Source organism: Mustela lutreola, chromosome 2 (genome assembly GCF_030435805.1).
Source record: "Mustela lutreola isolate mMusLut2 chromosome 2, mMusLut2.pri, whole genome shotgun sequence".
NCBI classification, from domain to species: domain Eukaryota; kingdom Metazoa; phylum Chordata; class Mammalia; order Carnivora; family Mustelidae; genus Mustela; species Mustela lutreola.
The window spans coordinates 139,390,891-139,409,906 of NC_081291.1; the positions used below are offsets into that span (position 1 = coordinate 139,390,891).

Below are 19,016 nucleotides of genomic sequence, written 5' to 3' on the forward strand. Positions count from 1 at the left end.
CATCTTTAAATTTAGCAGAGTCAGCCTCACACGTATAGATTTGAAACAAAACAGGACAAAATCATAAAACTTTAAAAGCTTGTTTAGACTGTGTTTCTTATCATTATAACTAGCATCCTCCCCCTCCTCTTGAACATCATTTATTCAATACACTTAAGCTTTCTCTAAAACCGTAGCATTCTTTTAGTAATTTTAGAAGGGTCATCAGTGTAATGTTTAGAACAAGTTAGGTGTATATATTTTTCCCAAATATATAGAAGCAAAACTATGGTGACAGTTAAGACAGGTCAGAGTAGGATAAATTAATGAAAAATTTTAAGTCTGTATTCAGGGTTTTGATGTTTGATTTCAGTGTTAAAAGGCAGAATCATTTTCTTCATATTTTGATAATGACACAGTATAGTATGGATAATAAAAATACAGGCTTCAGACTTAGTCACCTGGTTTCAGATGTCCACTTACTTACCTAAAGTAACTTTAGGCAAGTTAAAAAATATCTTTGATTCTCAGCTTTCTCATCTCTTAGTTGTGATGCTAGTACCTACTTATAGGACTGTTGTGAGGATTAAATGAGTTAAATTACAAAGTGCATATGACAGTCTATACAATAAGCATATTGAGTGCATATAGTAAGCACTCAATATAGAGTAGTTGTTACTATAGATGTTACTGGAGAGTTATGTCATCTCTACCATTTAGTCAGCTTCTAATAAATTAGAGCCAGGGAGGCTGGAAAAAAGATGTAGAATGGTTGGGTCCTGAGTAAGGGATTTTGGTGCTGGAGATTGAGCAGCTACAATGGGTATAAAAGTGTTTTAAGAAGAACTATCAGATTTAACAGTTCAGTATGTATAGATTTTGGGGAGTAAGAAAATAGAAATGACATTGAGTTTCTATAATTTTAATTTTTATGTAGATTATGCTATACATATTTCATAAAGTCAACATGCATTTACATTTCTACTATATGCAGAACACTTTGCTAAGAACTATGGTACAAACAAAAAATAGAAGATACAAGTCCTTGCTTGCTCTTAGGCAGCTAAGGTAAAGAATTTGGGCAAATGGAAGAAGCTGCGAAAGAACTAGTTCCGCCTGCCTTTAGTCAAAGTTCTTCCATACCATTTAAACTCCAAAAATCTGCTTTAAAATTATACAGCAAAAACAGGCAAGGTGAATCTTTTGGTTTATAGTTATGTGATTTATTGAGATACCTGTAATTAGGCTTATATGAACACAACTCAGACAGATACTATATATTACCATTGGTAAATTATAGTTTAGTGGTTTAGTAGAATCTTTGGGCCAGCATGTAGTAGAGGGCAAGAAAAGCACCCACTGCCAAAATTCTGCTACTGTGGAAGAGGAGTTGAAGTATAATTGGTAACTTCGTGCAAATTTTCTTTTTTTTTCTTTTGGGTAAACTAAAGCTGTGGCAGTTTTCCTTAGGTATAAACACATATTCAAATTTGGGTTGTCCGCAAAAAGGAACACTTACTCTTGCTTGTAGAATATAGTTTAGAAGTGTATACCTGATTTTTATTAAAAGCTTTAGGGACTCTTCTTGAGACCCAGAGCTTGGTTTTATAGTGAGGAGACTTTTGTTTATTTATTCATTCAGTGAAAATGTAGTACATACATACTATATACCAGATACTGTGCCTTATGTGAGATAATTCAGAGTGAAACAGATCATAGTTTCTGCCCTCAAGAAGCTCGTTGTCAAAGGAATTTCACAAAATGTCTGGTTAATTGAGAAATAATTGAAAACTGTCTATGCCTTATGTGTAGTATATAAATATGTATAATATAAACTGATAATTCTAAATCATAGTATATGGAAGGTTTAAATCATATTTTGTTCCTAACTTTTGAATATATAAAAATTTATTTTTATAGCTTAGAAAGGAGACTCTTGAGAATTTCTGTGTATGTGTATCTATATATACCCATATCTGTGTCTGTGCATTTTTTTTAAAAAATATTTTATTTATTTATTTATTTGACAGAGAGAGAGACACAGTGAGAGAGGGAACACAAGCAGGGGGAGTGGGAGAGAGAGAAGCAAGCTTCCCACAGAGCAGGGAGCCTGATGTGGGGCTCAATCCCAGGACCCTGGGATCATGACCTGAGCTGAAGGCAGACACTTAACGACTGAGCCACCCAGGTGCCCCTGTGCATTGTTATTTTTATCCTTGTAGTCTGTTTCAGGACATTGTATTAATTTGATGGTAAATTGTGTGAATTAATTCTTTTTAATGTATATTATCAAAACATTTGTTTTTGAGAGTAGCTATTTTTATATATCCTGAGTAAAGCAAGCTATGAATTACTATTTATTCTTAAAGATTATTTGACTCTAATTTAATATTTTACTCTGTGTGCATTAAGAACAATAGGATGGTCTGTTGTGCAACATAGTACTGGAAGTCCTAGTCTCAGATACAGACAACAAAAAGAAATAAAAGACATCCATATCAGCAAAGAAGAAGTCAAATTTCCACTCTTTGTAGATGACGTGATAGTCTGTGTAGAAAACCCATAAGAACTCCACCAAAAATTTGCTAGAACTGCTACAGGAATTCAGAAAAGTCACAGAATATAAAATCAAAACACAGAAGTGTGTTGCATTTCTATACACCAATAATGAAACAGCAGAAAGAGAAATCAAGGAATCAGTCCCATTTACAATTACACCAAAAACCATAAGATACCTAGGAATAAATCTAACTAAAGAGGCAAAAGATCTGTACTCTGAAAACTATAGAATACTTATGAAAGAAATTGAGGAAGACACAAGAAATAGAAAAGCATTCCATGCTCATGGATTGGAATAATAAATATTGTTAAAATGTCTATACTACCCAAAGCAATCTACACATTCAGTGCAATCCCTATCAAAATAACACCAGCATTTTTCACAGAGCTAGAACAAACAATTCTAAAATTTGTAGGGAACCATAAAAAACCCCGAATAGCCAAAATAATGTTGAAAAAGAAAACCAAAGCTGGAGGCATTACAATCCCAGACTTCAAGCTGTATTACAAAGCTGTAGTCATCAAGAGAGTATAGTACTGGCACAAAAACAGACACATAGATCAATGGAACAGAATAGAGAACCCGGAAATGGACCCTCAACTCTATGGTCAACTAATCTTCGACAAAGCAGGAAAGAATATCCAACGGAAAAAAGACAGGCTCTTCAACAAATAGTGTTGGGAAAATGGGCAGCAACATGCAGAAGAATGAAACTGGACTACTTTTTTACACAAAAAATATTTTTACACGAAGATAAATTCAAAATGGATGAAAGACCTAAATATGAGACAGAAATCCATTAAAATCCTAGAGGAGAAATAGGCAGCAACATCTTTGACTTTGGCCACAACAACTTCTTACTAGACTCGTCCCTGGATGCAAGGGAAACAAAAGCAAAAATGAACTATTGGGACTTCATCAAAATAAAAAGCTTTTGCATAGCAAAGGAAACTGTCAACAAAACCAAAAGACAACCAACAGAATGGGAGAAGATACTAGCAAATGACATGTCAGATAAAGAGCTAGTATCCAAAATCTATAAAGAACTTAACAAACTCAACACACAAAGAACAAATAATCCAATCAAGAAATGGGCAGAAGACTGGGGTGCTTGGGTGGCTCAGTGGGTTGAGGCCTCTGCCTTTAGCTCAGGTTATGATGGGATCGAGCATCATGGGATCGAGCCCTGCATCCGGCTCTCTGCTCAGCGGGGAGACTGCTTCCTCCTTTCTCTGCCTTCCTCTCTGTCTACTTGTGATCCCTCTCTGTCAAATAAATAAATAAATAAACTCTTTAAAAAAAAAAAAAAAGAAAGAAAGAAAGAAAGAAAGAAAGAAATGGACAGAAGACATAAACAGACATTTCTCCAAAGAAGCTATCTGAATGGCGAACAGACACATGAAAAGTTGCTCAACATCATTAGGCATTAAGGAAATATGAATCAAAACCACAATAAGATACCACCTCACACAGGTCAGAATGGCTAAAATAAATAACTCAGGAAACAACAGATACTGATGGGGATGTAGAGAAAGGAGAACCCTCTTACACTGTTGGTGGAAATGTAAACTGATGCAGCACTCTAGAAACCAGTATGGGGGTTCCTCGAAAAAAGTTAAAAGTTGGGGCACCTGGGTGGCTCAGTGGGTTAAAGCCTCTGCCTTTGGCTCTGGTCATGATCCCAGAGTTCTGGGATTGAGCACCACATCAGGCTCGTTACTCAGCGGGGAGTCTGCTTCCCCCCACCTTCTCTCTCTCTGCCTGCCTCTCTGCCTACTTGTGATCTCTCTCTGCTAAATAAAAAAATAATAAATACATAAACTTTTTAAAAACTTAAAAAAAAAGTTAAAAATGCAACTACCTTACATCCCAGCAATTATAGTACTAGGTATTTATTCCAAAGGATACAAACATAATGATTCAAAGGGGCATATGCACCCCAAATGTTTATAGCAGCAATGTCCACAATAGCCAAAATATGGGAAGAGCCCCAATGTTCACCAGCTGATGAAAAAAAGGTACACACACACACACAATGGAATATTACTCACCATTGCAAATCTTGCCATTTGCAATGACATGGATGGAACTAGAAGGTATTATGCCTAGTGAAATAAGTCAGTCAGAGAAAGACAAATACCCTATGATTTCATTCATATGTGGTATTTAAGAAACAACATAGATGAACATGAGAGAAGGGAAGAAAAAATAAGATAAAAACAGAGAAGGAGGTAAACCATAAGAGACTCTTAACTGTAGAGAACAACTGAAGTTTGCTGGAGAGGTGGTGGGTGGGAAGATGGGGTAAATGGGTGATGGATATTAAGGAGGGCACGTGTTGTAATGAGCCCTGGGTGTTATATGCAACTAATGAATCATTAAATTCTACCCCTGAAACTAACACTACACTAAAAGTTAACTAACTTGAATTTAAATAAAATCTTGAAAGAAAAAAAAAGAAGGAACAGTAGGTTAGGAATGGTCTATAGAGAGAGAGCCCTTAACATCAGTTACTCTTTGATGTGAAGATAATTGGCTCAGACATTAAAATGTACCTGTGGTCTTCAAGAAAAATTAGTTCTTTTTCAGTTATATTATTCTGCCTTAAACATGGAAAAATGCATATGCTAAATGGGCACATGAATTTATTGTATTGAAGAGCAAGAGGGGATCCATGCTTACTTACTAGATTATCAATTTCTGGGTGACATATATGTAATGCATTCTATATATGTGTATAGAATATGTACATATCTGTGGAAAACTTTTTTTGTTATGTGGTAACAAAGTTTATATACAGAGGTTTCTTATGTAATTCAGTGACCAGAGACATGAAGGTAGAAAGAATGAGGCTTAGGAAAATATGCAGAAGAGAATGAACAGACTAGTAAAGAAGATGGTCATATAATAAAAGTTTTTTAAAAAGAAAAGAATTAGTAAGTAAGAATGAAGACAAGGGGCGCCTGGGTGGCTCAGTGGGTTAAAGCCTCTGCCTTCGGCTCAGGTCATGATCCCAGGGTCCTGGGATCAAACCCCGCATGGGGCTCTCTGCTCGGCAGGGGGCCTGCTTCCTCCTCTCTCTCAGCCTGCCTCTCTGTCTACTTGTGATCTCTATATATCAAATAAATAAATAAAATCTTAAAAAAAAAAAAAAAAGAATGAAGACATTATCTTTAACTGAATCAACTGTGTAAAAAAAGAGTAAGATTTGGATTCAGTCCAGTGTTACCACACATGTCAAGCTTGGAATACTTCAATAGCAAGAGATTTTCCATCTGGAGTCCAGGCAATTGAGATTTATAAGGAAGTAAGCTATATAGTGGATGTCATAATCCTAGGTGTTTTCATTACTTTAAATTAGAAATGAAACAAGCAAATGAGGTTATGTGTAACAGCTATCAAAGGAAGATGGGAATCTCCAAAGACAGGTTAAGAGAATCATTAGAGAGGCAAACTGTCTTTTCTTAAAAAAAAAAATAAAATAAAATAAAACAAAACTTTCTAGTGTTCTTGAAGGTATAATTAACTCTTTTTTTTTTTTTCCCCTCATAGTGGAAAGCTCATGATGGCATTATTCTAAAAGTAGATTGGAACTCTGTCAATGATTTGATTTTGTCTGCTGGTGAGGATTGTAAATATAAGGTATATGATTTTTGAATTTATCATCTGGTTGAAGGAATTAAATTTAGGTAAAAAGTATTTAGCATATAAGAATATTCTTTTAGTCTTTCACTTTAGCTATATCTTTTAACTTGAATGATTTGGCAAATTGTTATTTTATAATTTTAAGTGGTATTTTAAAGTGTTGACTTTCTCATTGACCTATCTTACTGACCTATAGAATTTGATTTAATGAGCAGGAATATAAAACTCCTGGTTTTACTGGTTATTTAAATTAACTCAAGTGAAGTTTTAAAAATCAATCTTACTGGTTTATTGAAAGTTGTTCAGCTTCAGACCAAAATAATTTATACTATAAATAAGACTTAATGTAACTGAAGTTAGAGGAAATTTAACTGAAATAAATACTTTTAGGTAAAGTTGATAGAGCACTTACTGACCAAAAATTTTAAGCAAAAAATTGAATATTTCAAAACTTTGTCGTTTAATTTAAAGGACTCAAATGTATAGGTTGTATGATTAACCAAAGATTTAGTGAAATTGGAGAATTATTACAAGGTTATAAAATTTTTTTTGAGATATTTAGGTTTTAAAGAATACAGCTTTCCCCCCTTATGTGATAGTAAAGACATTTAGTTAGTACTATTATAAAGTGTTGATTTCTAAATCTCTAATTAATACCTTACTGTTAGGACAAACTTTTTAGTAATAATATGGTGACTGTTATATAAGATTTTTAAAACTTTGTTTTTTTAGGTATGGGATAGTTATGGCCGCCCTTTGTACAATTCACAACCTCACGAGCATCCTATTACCTCAGTTGCCTGGGCTCCAGATGGAGAGTTATTTGCTGTCGGATCGTTTCATACTTTACGCTTGTGTGATAAAACTGGGGTAAGTTGGGGCGCCTGGGTGGCTCAGTGGGTTAAGCCGCTGCCTTCGGCTCAGGTCATGATCTCGGGGTCCTGGGATCGAGCCCCACGTCGGGCTCTTTGCTCAGCAGGGAGCCTGCTTCCTCCTCTCTCTCTCTCTCTGCCTGCCTCTCTGTCTACTTGTGATCTCTCTCTGTCAAATAAATAAATAAAATCTTTAAAAAAAAAAAAAAAAAAAAAAACTGGGGTAAGTTATAATGGTGAAGAATCACTGATGTACTGTCATAAATGTGATTATGCATAACACACCTGGTTCTCAATCTTTAAAAAAAAATTTCAGTGAATGCGCTTGACTGCATCTTTTTGATTTGCCTTCTGAATATACTAGTTCAATCAATTCTAGATTTATGGGACCATATAAACTCTAAGTTGAATTTGAGGAATGGGTATATTCTCTATTATTTGTCTTTCTGGAAATACTGATTTTAAGCATGATTATAGAAGATGGTGAAGTAGCTACAGTATTAAAATTTATACCCAATCAACATGGAGAGTTCAATTTTTGAACTTTTTTTTAAACTGTCAATATGTTTCATATAGAAATTTTAGTTGCATGTTTTTAGCATGGATTAATAGTAAGTTTTAAAAATGATCATTTTTAAACCAGAGGAGTTGGGTTTTTGTCAAGAATTCATGTTTGCATACATGGGGGTCCTTTTCCTCACAAGAGAGTATATATACCCTTCTTTGTACAAATTCTGTTTAGAACCTAAACAAACAGCCAAGCTCAACAACATTCACCCACTGAACTTAAATAATGAGTTACTTCATCAGAGTGTTACAGAAGCAGCCGAGTGATGAGTGGGGTTATTCTGTACTATTCCTAACTAAGAGGAAATGGCATAATTATTCTGTGGCTTAATTTCCTTGAATATAAACCAGGACCATTAAGTTAAAATTATTGAAGTTTTATAAGTGATCTGCTTTATAAGTTTTCTATCACTTGAAGTCTGGCTTCATATGGCTTCAAAATATGCCTGGCTTTAGAAGCTCTCTGAACTGTAATACCATAAAATCCATTCAGTCTTTCCCTCACGACTCCCTAATTTGTATCTGTGCTCAAATTAGGCTCATGAATCTTCTCCGACCCTAATATCCTCACTCATCTTTTCCTTTCTGTGGAATGCTCTCACCACTGTTTTATACTTACTGATTTCTACCCATTCTTTAAGGCCCATCTTGTGTTTAACTTCATTTCCTCATACCTTCCGCAGGTATTTATCTGTTTTTCTAACTTCCTCTCCTATAAAGTCTCTCTCTTTTTAGTTATAAATTAGGATGTTGTATCAGATAATCTCATTTTCATCCAATATTTCAGTGATGATTCTAAGTCTATAGAATATGTACACATTCTCACAATGTATTATGCTTTTATATTTTCCATTTTCATTTTTGGTATGTTATTGTTGGCTCCCTAGATAGTTTATAAGATTCCATAGGTCAATGGTTCTCTATTATCTATATAACCCAATAGATACTCAATAATTCACTTATAAGTTGATTTAATCATGATAATTTTAAATTGCCATTTTGGGGTACTTGGGTGTTTTAGTTGGTTGAATATCTGACTCTTGATTTCAGCTCAGATCATGATCTCAGGTCCTGAGATCCAGCCCTGTGTCAGGGTCTATGCTCAGTGGGGAGTCTGCTTGATGATTCTCCCTCTCTGCCCTGCTTACGCTTGCTCTCTCTCTCTTTTTAAAATAAATAGATAAGGGTGCCTAGGTGGCTCAGTCTGTTAAACGTTTGTCTTCTGTTCAGGTCACGATTCCAGGGTCTTCGGATCCACTTCTGCATCAGACTCCCTGTTCAGTGGGAGTCTGCTGCTCCCTCTCTCTCTACCCCTCCCTCCTGCTCATGCTCTCTCTCTGTGTAGCTCTCTCTCTCTCAAATAAATAAATAAAATCTTGAAAAAATAGACAAATCTTTAAATGCCATTTTGATGAAAATATTAAAAAATTTTAAAATGTGGGGTGTTGAGTTGATTGGAATAACTGAATTAAAGATTTACTTTATTAAACACTAAACCTATTTTTAGAATGTTAAATTCTATTCTGGAAAAGTAAACTTTCTAAAAGGATTTTTCTTTTACCTTATTCAGACTGAAGAATTGTAACAGTTTTATAAGGATTTGAGGTTAGCACTTATATATATTTTCTTTTATTCAGTAGACATCGCATGTATACTGCTCATCAGAGTATTTTAGAAACTGGTGATAGAGAGATGTAGAGATTTTCACTCAAGGTGTTGACAGTCTAGTATAGAATCAGGCTGTAAGATTTATAGTACAATGTGACAGATGCTATACAGGAGGATTATTTTGTGCAAGCACCATGAAGGTGTGGAAGAGCTTAGTTCTGCCTGTGAATATTGATTGGAGAGCTGAGGCTTGAAGAATTAGTAGTTCTTTAAGGAGACAAGTTGGGAGATGAGAGTTGCAGTCAGAAGGAACCTCTGGGTATCCAAGTATGTTGCCTTTTGTGCAAGATTTTGCATGGGATAGTACCAGGAGATAACACCGAAAAGATATTCTTGGACCAGATCTATGTTTGCCCTGTAAAAGAGTCTAGCGTTTAAAAATCAAATTATTTTCTGTGAAGCACTCTTAGGAATTGCTGTAGGGTAGAAAGGAGGTGAGGAGGCTGAGCTCCTGGTCATTCTTTCCAGCTGCAACCACAAACTCTCTGCATTAATCAGTTTTTCTATTTGAGCATCCAATATTAGACTTCCTTTGAACAGCTAAAATATAAAGTTGAAAAACTGGTATGTTAGACAGTAGAAAGCCATTGATGGTGGCTAGTGACATGATCATATTCAAATATTGGAAATATTGCTTTGGTATCAAAGGAACAGTGGTACAGGACAGGGAACAGAACATGATAAGGCAAGGAATTATAATCTGTTAGAAAAATTAAAAGTAGATTAGAGTTTATTTTCAGGCAGTAGTGAGCCACTGATTCATTTTAAGTAGTAACCTTATTAGATTTAGCATTTTTAGGGAAATGTATTCTGAGATCAGCAGGGAGATTTCTAATTAGATAATTTTTGTTGACCTATCTTCAAGTTACTAATCCTTTCATTGGTTATCTTCAATCCTTTCATAAGCCTGTCCAGTGAATTTTAATTTCCAATATTTTTTTTGTACTTCTAGAACTTCCATTTGGTTATTCTTTCATAGTTCTTATTTCTCTCCTGAGATTTTCTCTGTTGTTACAGTGTTCAAAATGATATTTTCCAGTAAGGTCTTGGTTATAATATCTTCTTTAAAATCATTATCTGCTGGGGGAGGAGTCAAGATGGCAGAGAAGTAGCAGGCTGAGACTACTTCAGCTAGCTGGAGATCAGCTAGATAGCTTATCTAAAGATTGCAAACACCTGAAAATCCATCGGCAGATCGAAGAGAAGAAGAACAGCAATTCTGGAAACAGAAAAACAACCACTTTCTGAAAGGTAGGACCCGCAGAGAAGTGAATCCAAAGCTACGGGAAGATAGACCCCGGGGGGAGGGGCCGGCTCCCGGCAACTGGCGGAGCAACGGAGCACAAAATCAGGACTTTTAAAAGTCTGTTCCGCTGAGGGACATCGCTCCAGAGGCTAAACTGGGGCGAAGCCCACGCGGGATCAGCGTGGCCTCAGGTCCCGCAGGGTCACAGAAGGATCGGGGGTGTCTGAGTGTCGCAGAGCTTGCGGGTACTGGAACGGGAAAGCCGGCTACAGAGACAGAGCCGACAGTAAGCTCGCAGCTCGGTGTTACTTGAACCGGTCGCAGGCTCGGTGAGCTCGGAGCGCGGCCGGAGGTAAACGCGGCCGGAAGTAACTGGCGCTGTTCTCTGAGGGCGCACTGAGAAGTGGGGCCCTGGGCTCTCGGCTCCTCCGGGCCGGAGACCAGGAGGCCGCCATTCGCCATTTGTATTCCCGTCCTCCGGAACTCTATGGAAAGCGCTCAGGGAACAAAAGCTCCTGAAAGCAAACCCGAGCGGATTACTCACCCTGGCCCCTGGTAAGGATGGTGCAATTCCGCCTGGGGCAAAGACACTTGAGAATCACTACAACAGGCCCCTCCCCCAGAAGATCAACAAGAAATCCAGCCGAGACCAAGTTCACCTACCAAGGAGTGCGGTTTCAATACCAAGGAGAACAGCAGAATTCCAGAGAAGGAGAAAGCAAAGCATGGAACTCATGGCTTTTTCCCTGTGATTTCTTTTTAGTCTTGCAGTTAATTTAATTTTTTTCTTTTTCATTTTTTGTTTTTTTTTCTAGCCTTCTGGTAAAATTTTTTTTTAACTTTTACCTTTTTCTTTTTTTAACGTTTTTTAACTAGTTTATCTAATATATATATTTTTTCTTTTTTATATTTTTCTTGTTTTCTTTTTTTTAAAATTCTTTTCTTTTCTTTTTTCTATTTTTCTTTCTTCCTTTTTGAACCTCTTTTCATCCCCTTTCTCCCCCCTCACGATTTGGGATCTCCTCTAATTTGGTTAAAGCATATTTTCTTGGGGTTGTTGCCACCCTTTTAGTATTTTTACTTGCTCCTTCATATACTCTTATCTGGACAAAATGACAAGAAGGAAAAATTCAACACAAAAAAAAGAACAAGAGGCAGTACCGAAGGCTAGGGACCTAATCAATACAGACATTGGTAATATGTCAGATCTAGATTTCAGAATGACAATTCTCAAGGTTCTAGCCAGGCTCGAAAAAGGGATGGAAGATATTAGAGAAACCCTCTCGAGAGATATAAAAGCCCTTTCTGGAGAAATAAAAGAACTAAAATCTAACCAAGTTGAATCAAAAAAGTTATTAATGAGGTGCAATAAAAAATGGAGGCTCTCACTGCTAGGATAAATGAGGCAGAAGAAAGAATTAGTGATATAGAAGACCAAGTGACAGAGAATAAAGAAGCTGAGCAAAAGAGGGACAAACAGCTACTGGACCACGAGGGGAGAATTTGAGAGATAAGTGACACCATAAGATGAAACAACATTAGAATAATTGGGATTCCAGAAGAAGAAGAAAGAGAGAGGGGAGCAGAAGGTATACTGGAGAGAATTATTGGGGAGAATTTCCCCAATATGGCAAAGGGAACGAGCATCAAAATTCAGGAGGTTCAGAGAACGCCCCTCAAAATCAATAAGAATAGGCCCACACCCCATCACCTAATAGTAAAATTTACAAGTCTCAATGACAAAGAGAAAATCCTGAAAGCAGCCCGGGAAAAGAAGTCTGTAACATACAATGGTAAAAATATTAGATTGGCAGCTGAGTTATCCACAGAGACCTGGCAGGCCAGAAAGAGCTGGCATGATATTTTCAGAGCACTAAACGAGAAAAACATGCAGCCCAGAATACTATATCCAGCTAGGCTATCATTGAAAATAGAAGGAGAGATTAAAAACTTCCAGGACAAACAAAAACTGAAAGAATTTGCAAACACCAAACCAGCTCTACAGGAAATCTTGAAAGGGGTCCTCTAAGCAAAGAGAGAGCCTACAAGTGGTAAATCAGAAAGGAACAATGACCATCTACAGTAACAGTCACCTTACAGGCAATACAATGGCACTAAATCCATATCTCTCAATAGTTACCCTGAATGTTAATGGGCTAAATGCCCCTGTCAAAAGACACAGGGTATCAGAATGGATAAAAAAACAAAACCTATCTATATGTTCCCTCCAAGAAACTCATTTTAAGCCCGAAGACACCTCCAGATTTAAAGTGAGGGGGTGTAAAAGAATTTACCATGCTAATGGACATCAGAAGAAAGCAGGAGTGGCAATCCTTATATCAGATCAATTAGATTTTAAGCCAAAGAATATAATAAGAGATGAGGAAGGACACTATATCATACTCAAAGGGTCTGTCCAACAAGATTTAACAATTTTAAATATCTATGCCCCCAACGTGGGAGCAGCCAACTATTTAAACCAATTAATAACAAAATCAAAGAAACATTCATCTGTTGATAGACATCTAGGTTCTTTCCACAGTTTGGCTATTGTAGACGTTGCTGCTATAAACATTCGGGTGCATGTGCCCCTTCGGATCGCTATGTTTGTATCTTTAGGGTAAATACCCAGTAGTGCAATTGCTGGGTCATAGGGTAGTTCTATTTTCAACATTTTGAGGAACCTCCAAGCTGTTTTCCAGAGTGGCTGCACCAGCTTGCATTCCCACCAACAGTGTAGGAGGGTTTCCCTTTCTCTACATCCTCGCCAGCATCTGTCATTTCCTGACTTGTTAATTTTAGCCATTCTGACTGGTGTGAGGTGATATCTCATTGTGGTTTTGATTTGTATTTCTCTGATGCTGAGTGATGTGGAGTACTTTTTCATGTGTCTGTTGGCCATCTGGATATCTTCTTTGCAGAAATGTCTGTTCATGTCCTCTGCCCATTTCTTGATTGGATTATTTGTTCTTTGGGTGTTGAGCTTGCTAAGTTCTTTATAGATTCTGGACACTAGTCCTTTATCTGATATGTCGTTTGCAAATATCTTCTCCCATTCTGTCAGTTGTCTTTTGGTTTTGTTAACTGTTTCCTTTGCTGTGCAAAAGTTTTTGATCTTGATGAAATCCCAGTAGTTTATTTTTGCCCTTGCTTCCTTTACCTTTGGTGATGTTCCTAGGAAGATGTTGCTGCAGCTGAGGTCAAAGAGGTTGCTGCCTGTGTTCTCCTCAAGGATTTTGATGGATTCCTTTCTCACATTGAGGTCCTTCATCCATTTTTTTTTTTTAAGATTTTTATTTATTTATTTATTTGAGAGAGACCACAAGTGGGCAGAGAGGCAGGCAGAGAGACAGAGAGAGGGGGAAGCAGGCTCCCTGCTAAGCAGAGAGCCCAATGCGGGCTTGATCCCAGGACTCAGGGATCATCACCTGAGCCTAAGGCAAAGGCTTTAACCCACTGAGCCACCCAGGCGCCCCCTTCATCCATTTTGAGTCTATTTGTGTGTGTGGTATAAGGAAATGGTCCAATTTCATTTTTCTGCATGTGGCTGTCCAATTTTCCCAACACCATTTATTGAAGAGGCTGTCTTTTTTCCATTGGACATTCTTTCCTGCTTTGTCGAAGATTAGTTGACCATAGAGTTGAGGGTCTATTTCTGGGCTCTCTATTCTGTTCTATTGATCTATGTGTCTGTTCTTGTGCCAGTACCATGCTGTCTTGATGATGACAGCTTTGTAATGGAGCTTGAAGTCCGGAATTGTGATGCCACCAACTTTGGCTTTATTTTTCAATCTTCCTTTGGCTATTCAAGGTCTTTTCTGGCTCCATATAAATTTTAGGGTTATTTGTTCCATTTCTTTGGAAAAAAAAAAAGAAGGATGGTATTTTGATAGGAATTGCATTAAATTTGTAGATTGCTTTAGGTAGCATAGACATTTTCACAATATTTGTTCTTCCAATCCAGAAGCATGGAACATTTTTCCATTTCTTTGTGTCTTCCTCAATTTCTTTCATGATTACTTTATAGTTTTCTGAGTATAGATTCTTAGACTCTTTGGTTAGGTTTATTCCTAGGTATCTTATAGTTTTGGGTGCAGTTGTAAATGGATTGTAAATGGGATTGACTCCTTAATTTCTCTTTCTTCTGTCTTGCTGTTGGTGTAGAGAAATGCAACTGATTTCTGTGCATTGATTTTATATCCTGACGCTTTACTGAATTCCTGTATAAGTTCTAGCAGTTTTGGAGTGGAGTCATTTGGGTTTTCCTTCTGCCCATTTTTTGACATGATTATCTGTTTTGTGTGTGTTAAGTTTGGGAAGTTCGTTATAGATCCTGGATATCAACCTTTTGTCTGTACTGTCATTTGCAAATATCTTCTCCCATTCCGTGGGTTGCCTCTTTGTTTTGTTGACTGTTTCCTTTGGTGTGCAGAAGCTTTTGATCTTGATGAAGTCCCCAAAGTTTATTTTCACTTTTGTTTCCTTTTCCTTTGGAGATATATCTTGAAAGAAGTTGCTGTGGCTGATATCGAAGAGGTTACTGCCTTTGTTCTCTTCTAGGATTCTGATGGATTCCTGTCTCAAGTTGAGGTCTTTTATCCATTTTGAGTTTATCTTTGTGTATAGCGTAAGAGAATGTTCGAATTTCATTCTTCTACATATAGCTGTCCAGTTTTCCCAGCACCATTTATTGAAGAGACTGTCTTTTTTCCACTGTATATTTTTTCCTGTTTTATCGAAGATTATTTGACCATAGAGTTGAGAGTCCATATCTGGGCTCTCTACTCTGTTGCACTGGTCTATAGTCTGTTTTTATGCCAGTACCATGCTCTCTTGGTGATCACAGCTTTGTAGTAAAGCTTGAAATCAGGTAATGTGATGCCCCCAGTTTTGTTTTTCTTTTTCAACATTTCCTTAGCAATTCGGGATCTCTTCTGATTCCATACAAATTTTAGGATTATTCGCTCCAGCTCTTTGAAAAATACCGGTGGAATTTTGATCGGAATGGCATTAAAGGTATAGATTGCTCTAGGCAGTATAGACATTTATTCTTCCAATCCAAGAGCATGGAATGGTCTTCCATCTTTTTGTGTCTAGAAATATATTTTTTAAAGAAAAAAACCAGAAGAACAAAGTCTAAACATAAATTATCAATAGAGAAATTATAAAAAGGAATCAAATAGATTATCTTGAACTGAAAAAAATGAGCAAAGAATAAAAAGTATATTGTAAATGTCTGCAGAACCCCAAAATATGATCTGTCTCTTCATGATACAAATAGAAATCACAGTGTAATGCCACTTTTCAATCTTCAGAAAATGGGAAAATGGGTCTCCTTACAAAGCGGTGAAGGGCGTATTAAGTGGTACAACTTTTCTCAAGTATAATTTGGCAAAATCTATCTAGAACCTTGAAACTTTGACACAGCTATTATCCTTTCAAGGAAGTTTAAAGATGCATTGCATATTCATTTGTTCATTTATTTTCATATTCATTCATTCATTCATGAATATTTATTGTGTCTATTACATGCCAGGCACTTGCCCTAGGTGTTAAAGAAACAGCAATAAACAAAATAAATTCCCTGCTCTCCTTAAGCGAGTTTTCATTCCAGCAGATGAAAAGCTATATACAAACAAACAGAATCAATATATAATATGTTAAGTGATAATAAATGACAAAAAAATAAGGCTGGGTAAGGAAGATGGCATTATTTTAGGTGAGGTAGTCAGGGAATTTCATAAACTAAATATACAGTATTGAGTTGTTAGTAAAATAAATTATAGTACAAGTAAATTACTTATGAAATAAAAATTAAAATCCATAGTACCATAATTTTCCCCTTCATTTGATAATAAAATTTTTTTTTTTAAAGATTTTATTTATTTATTTGACAGAGAGAAATTACAAGTACACTGAGAGGCAGGCAGAGAGAGAGAGAGAGAAGGAAGCAGGCTCCCTGCTGAGCAGAGAGCCCGATGCGGGACTCGATCCCAGGACCCTGAGATCATGACCTGAGCCGAAGGCAGTGGCTTAACCCACTGAGCCACCCAGGCGCCCTGATAATAAAATTTTTAACTTTGATTTTTAATAAACACATTATTCAAATACATGAAATAGAAACTTTCAAGTTAAATTAGATTATATTATTGAATTGCATTATGTTACATTAAATGGAACAGAATTAAAGGGAAAAGATACCTTTGGCCAGGTTTTTAAATTAACCTACATTATTGCTTTTATTAATCAGCAGGTGGTGCTATTGCTTGTGTAAGACAACTTTTGCCATTTTTTTTTTCACTGTTCATGAATATTCCGTTAGTTATTATAATAAAAAGACTTCCCTCTGTTCATTCATTCTTCCATTCAATTAAAATAATTGCAGTGATTCATCACCTGCAGTAACTGGTCTTACTGCTATATGTAACTTTTCATTGTCAATTACAGATGTGAACACATACAATTTAAGATAGCCTGCAATTTCCTAATTCCTGGGATATGAGGGAGAATATTGATTTTAAAAATCATTAGTGTAACAAAGAAATGTAAGAAACTTTGCATCTATCATCTCTTCCCCCTAAACTTAATCTGTAAGCACACACTTTACCAACTGAATTCATCCGACTTGGCTAAGGATACATGCTTTTGAGAATCTTTTTAATCTAGTATATTTATAGAGCAGTAGTAAAGGGAAAGGTGAGATTGGCATTTGGGAGGTGCTTTTGTAAGTTTTTACAGTTAAATCTTGTGTTTTAGTGTAAATATTTCTTGTTGCGTTGGTGGGGAACTCTGTGCCTAAGCAATTTGACAGAATACAGGTCTCTTCTCTTTCAAGGACGTAAAATCCTTTAATGAATAAGTCAACACTTTATAAATGCATTCTCATTTGTTCTCTATATTAGCTGTGCAGTATGATGGCATATTATATTTATTTTTTTAAAGATTTTATTTACTTATTAGAGAGAGAGTATGTGAGCAGTGGGAGGGGCAGAGGGAAAGAGAGCCTATCAAGGAGATTCTGTACTGAGTGCAGAGCCCGGCCTTGGGGCTCAATCCCACAACCCTCAGTTCATGACCTAAACCTAAATCAAGAGTCAGATGCTTAATCCACTAAGCCACCTAGGCACCCCATGTTGTAATGTACTTTAATGTAGGAGTAGTATTAACATGGTTGTAGAGCCCTAGAGTCAAGATCAAGACTCCAGTGGTGAATTTACAGAGTTAAAATGGGCTAAGCTAAGTGATTACCTCTTCCCTTTCAATTCCACCATTCTGCGATACGTCTTTCATGGCCATTGGAAATACCTGCTTGCTTCTTCTCATAAGTAGTAGTAGGGTGTTGTTTCTTTGTTTTATAGGAAGATTGTTACAAGGAAGAGGTAGCACTGCACGTGGTATACTAGAAGTAGGAAAAACTCAAGCAGTGCTAGAGAAGTGTGGCTGATCCTGTAACTTCAGACTTATTATATATTTTATTATACTTGGATATAAGTAGCAGAAACCATTAAGCAAAAAGAAGAACTGGCTACAAGGTGACTGGGATATCTTCCAGAGGCCAGGTCAAGGAACTGTGCTTCCTTTGCAGTATGAGACCCTACTATCCGAAATTGGGAAATTCACCAAGCATAACAGAGTTCTATTACAGAATTAATTTTTAATCTTAAAATCAATACCTAACACATGGCAGGTGTTCCATAAATGTTGCATTTTAATGGATCATTGTACAGACAAAAGACATTGTTTTGGTTTTGAATGGCTTATATTTACTTAACAGTATAACTCAGTGACTTACATTGCAGCATATTGACTAGATTATTCCTAGAATTGATCCATTTAATCAATTTGGTTGATGTTTTTGAGAAAGCTACTTTAAGATTTCTAAATCTTTGGCTTTTAATTTGTTCCTTGGATTTTTCTATTTTAAAAAGGTAGAAGTCAGTGGCGTCTGGGTGCTTCAGTGGGTTAAAGCCTCTGCCTTTGGCTCAGGTCATGATCCCGGGGTCCTGGGATTGGCCCGCTCAGCGGGGAGCCTGCTTCCTCCTCTCTCTCTGCCTGCCTCTCCGTCTACTTGTGATTTCTGTCTGTCAAATAAATAAATAAAATCTTAAAAAAAAAGAAAAACGTTGAAGTCATGGTTGAACTCTGGGAAAGAATTCTTTGCTAAGGACACAGGCATATTCATTCATTCATTCATTTAACAAATACTGATGTGTGCTAAACTCTCTGTGATACTCTAGCTAGTCAAAGAATAGTATTCATATATGTCCTTTAGGAGTAAGTCACCCTCTATTGAGAGTACTGATATGTAAACAGATAATTAAATAACATGGTTATTTAATGGCAAAGATTATAATTGTTGTGGGAGAATAGAGAAGGAATAGAGTATTGGCAAGTTTTTAGGTATGTCTGTACTTAGGATGAGACTAAAGTTGGTTTAAATAAGCTTTCTTTCTGGTCAAATACCTTAAAAACATTAAAA

The 19,016-nt window shown here is 36.5% G+C and overlaps 1 protein-coding gene across 11 annotated transcripts in view; it reads left to right on the forward strand.

Moving 5' to 3' along the window:
- Positions 1-19,016, forward strand: part of IFT80 (intraflagellar transport 80) — a 124,992-nt gene that overhangs the window by 44,563 nt on the left and 61,413 nt on the right. For all 11 annotated transcript variants that reach the window (XM_059163641.1, XM_059163640.1, XM_059163644.1 and 8 more), the window contains 2 exons: positions 6,092-6,181; positions 6,917-7,054. In XM_059163641.1, coding sequence (XP_059019624.1) covers positions 6,092-6,181; positions 6,917-7,054 — 228 coding nt within the window. The remainder of the gene's footprint in view (positions 1-6,091; positions 6,182-6,916; positions 7,055-19,016) is intronic.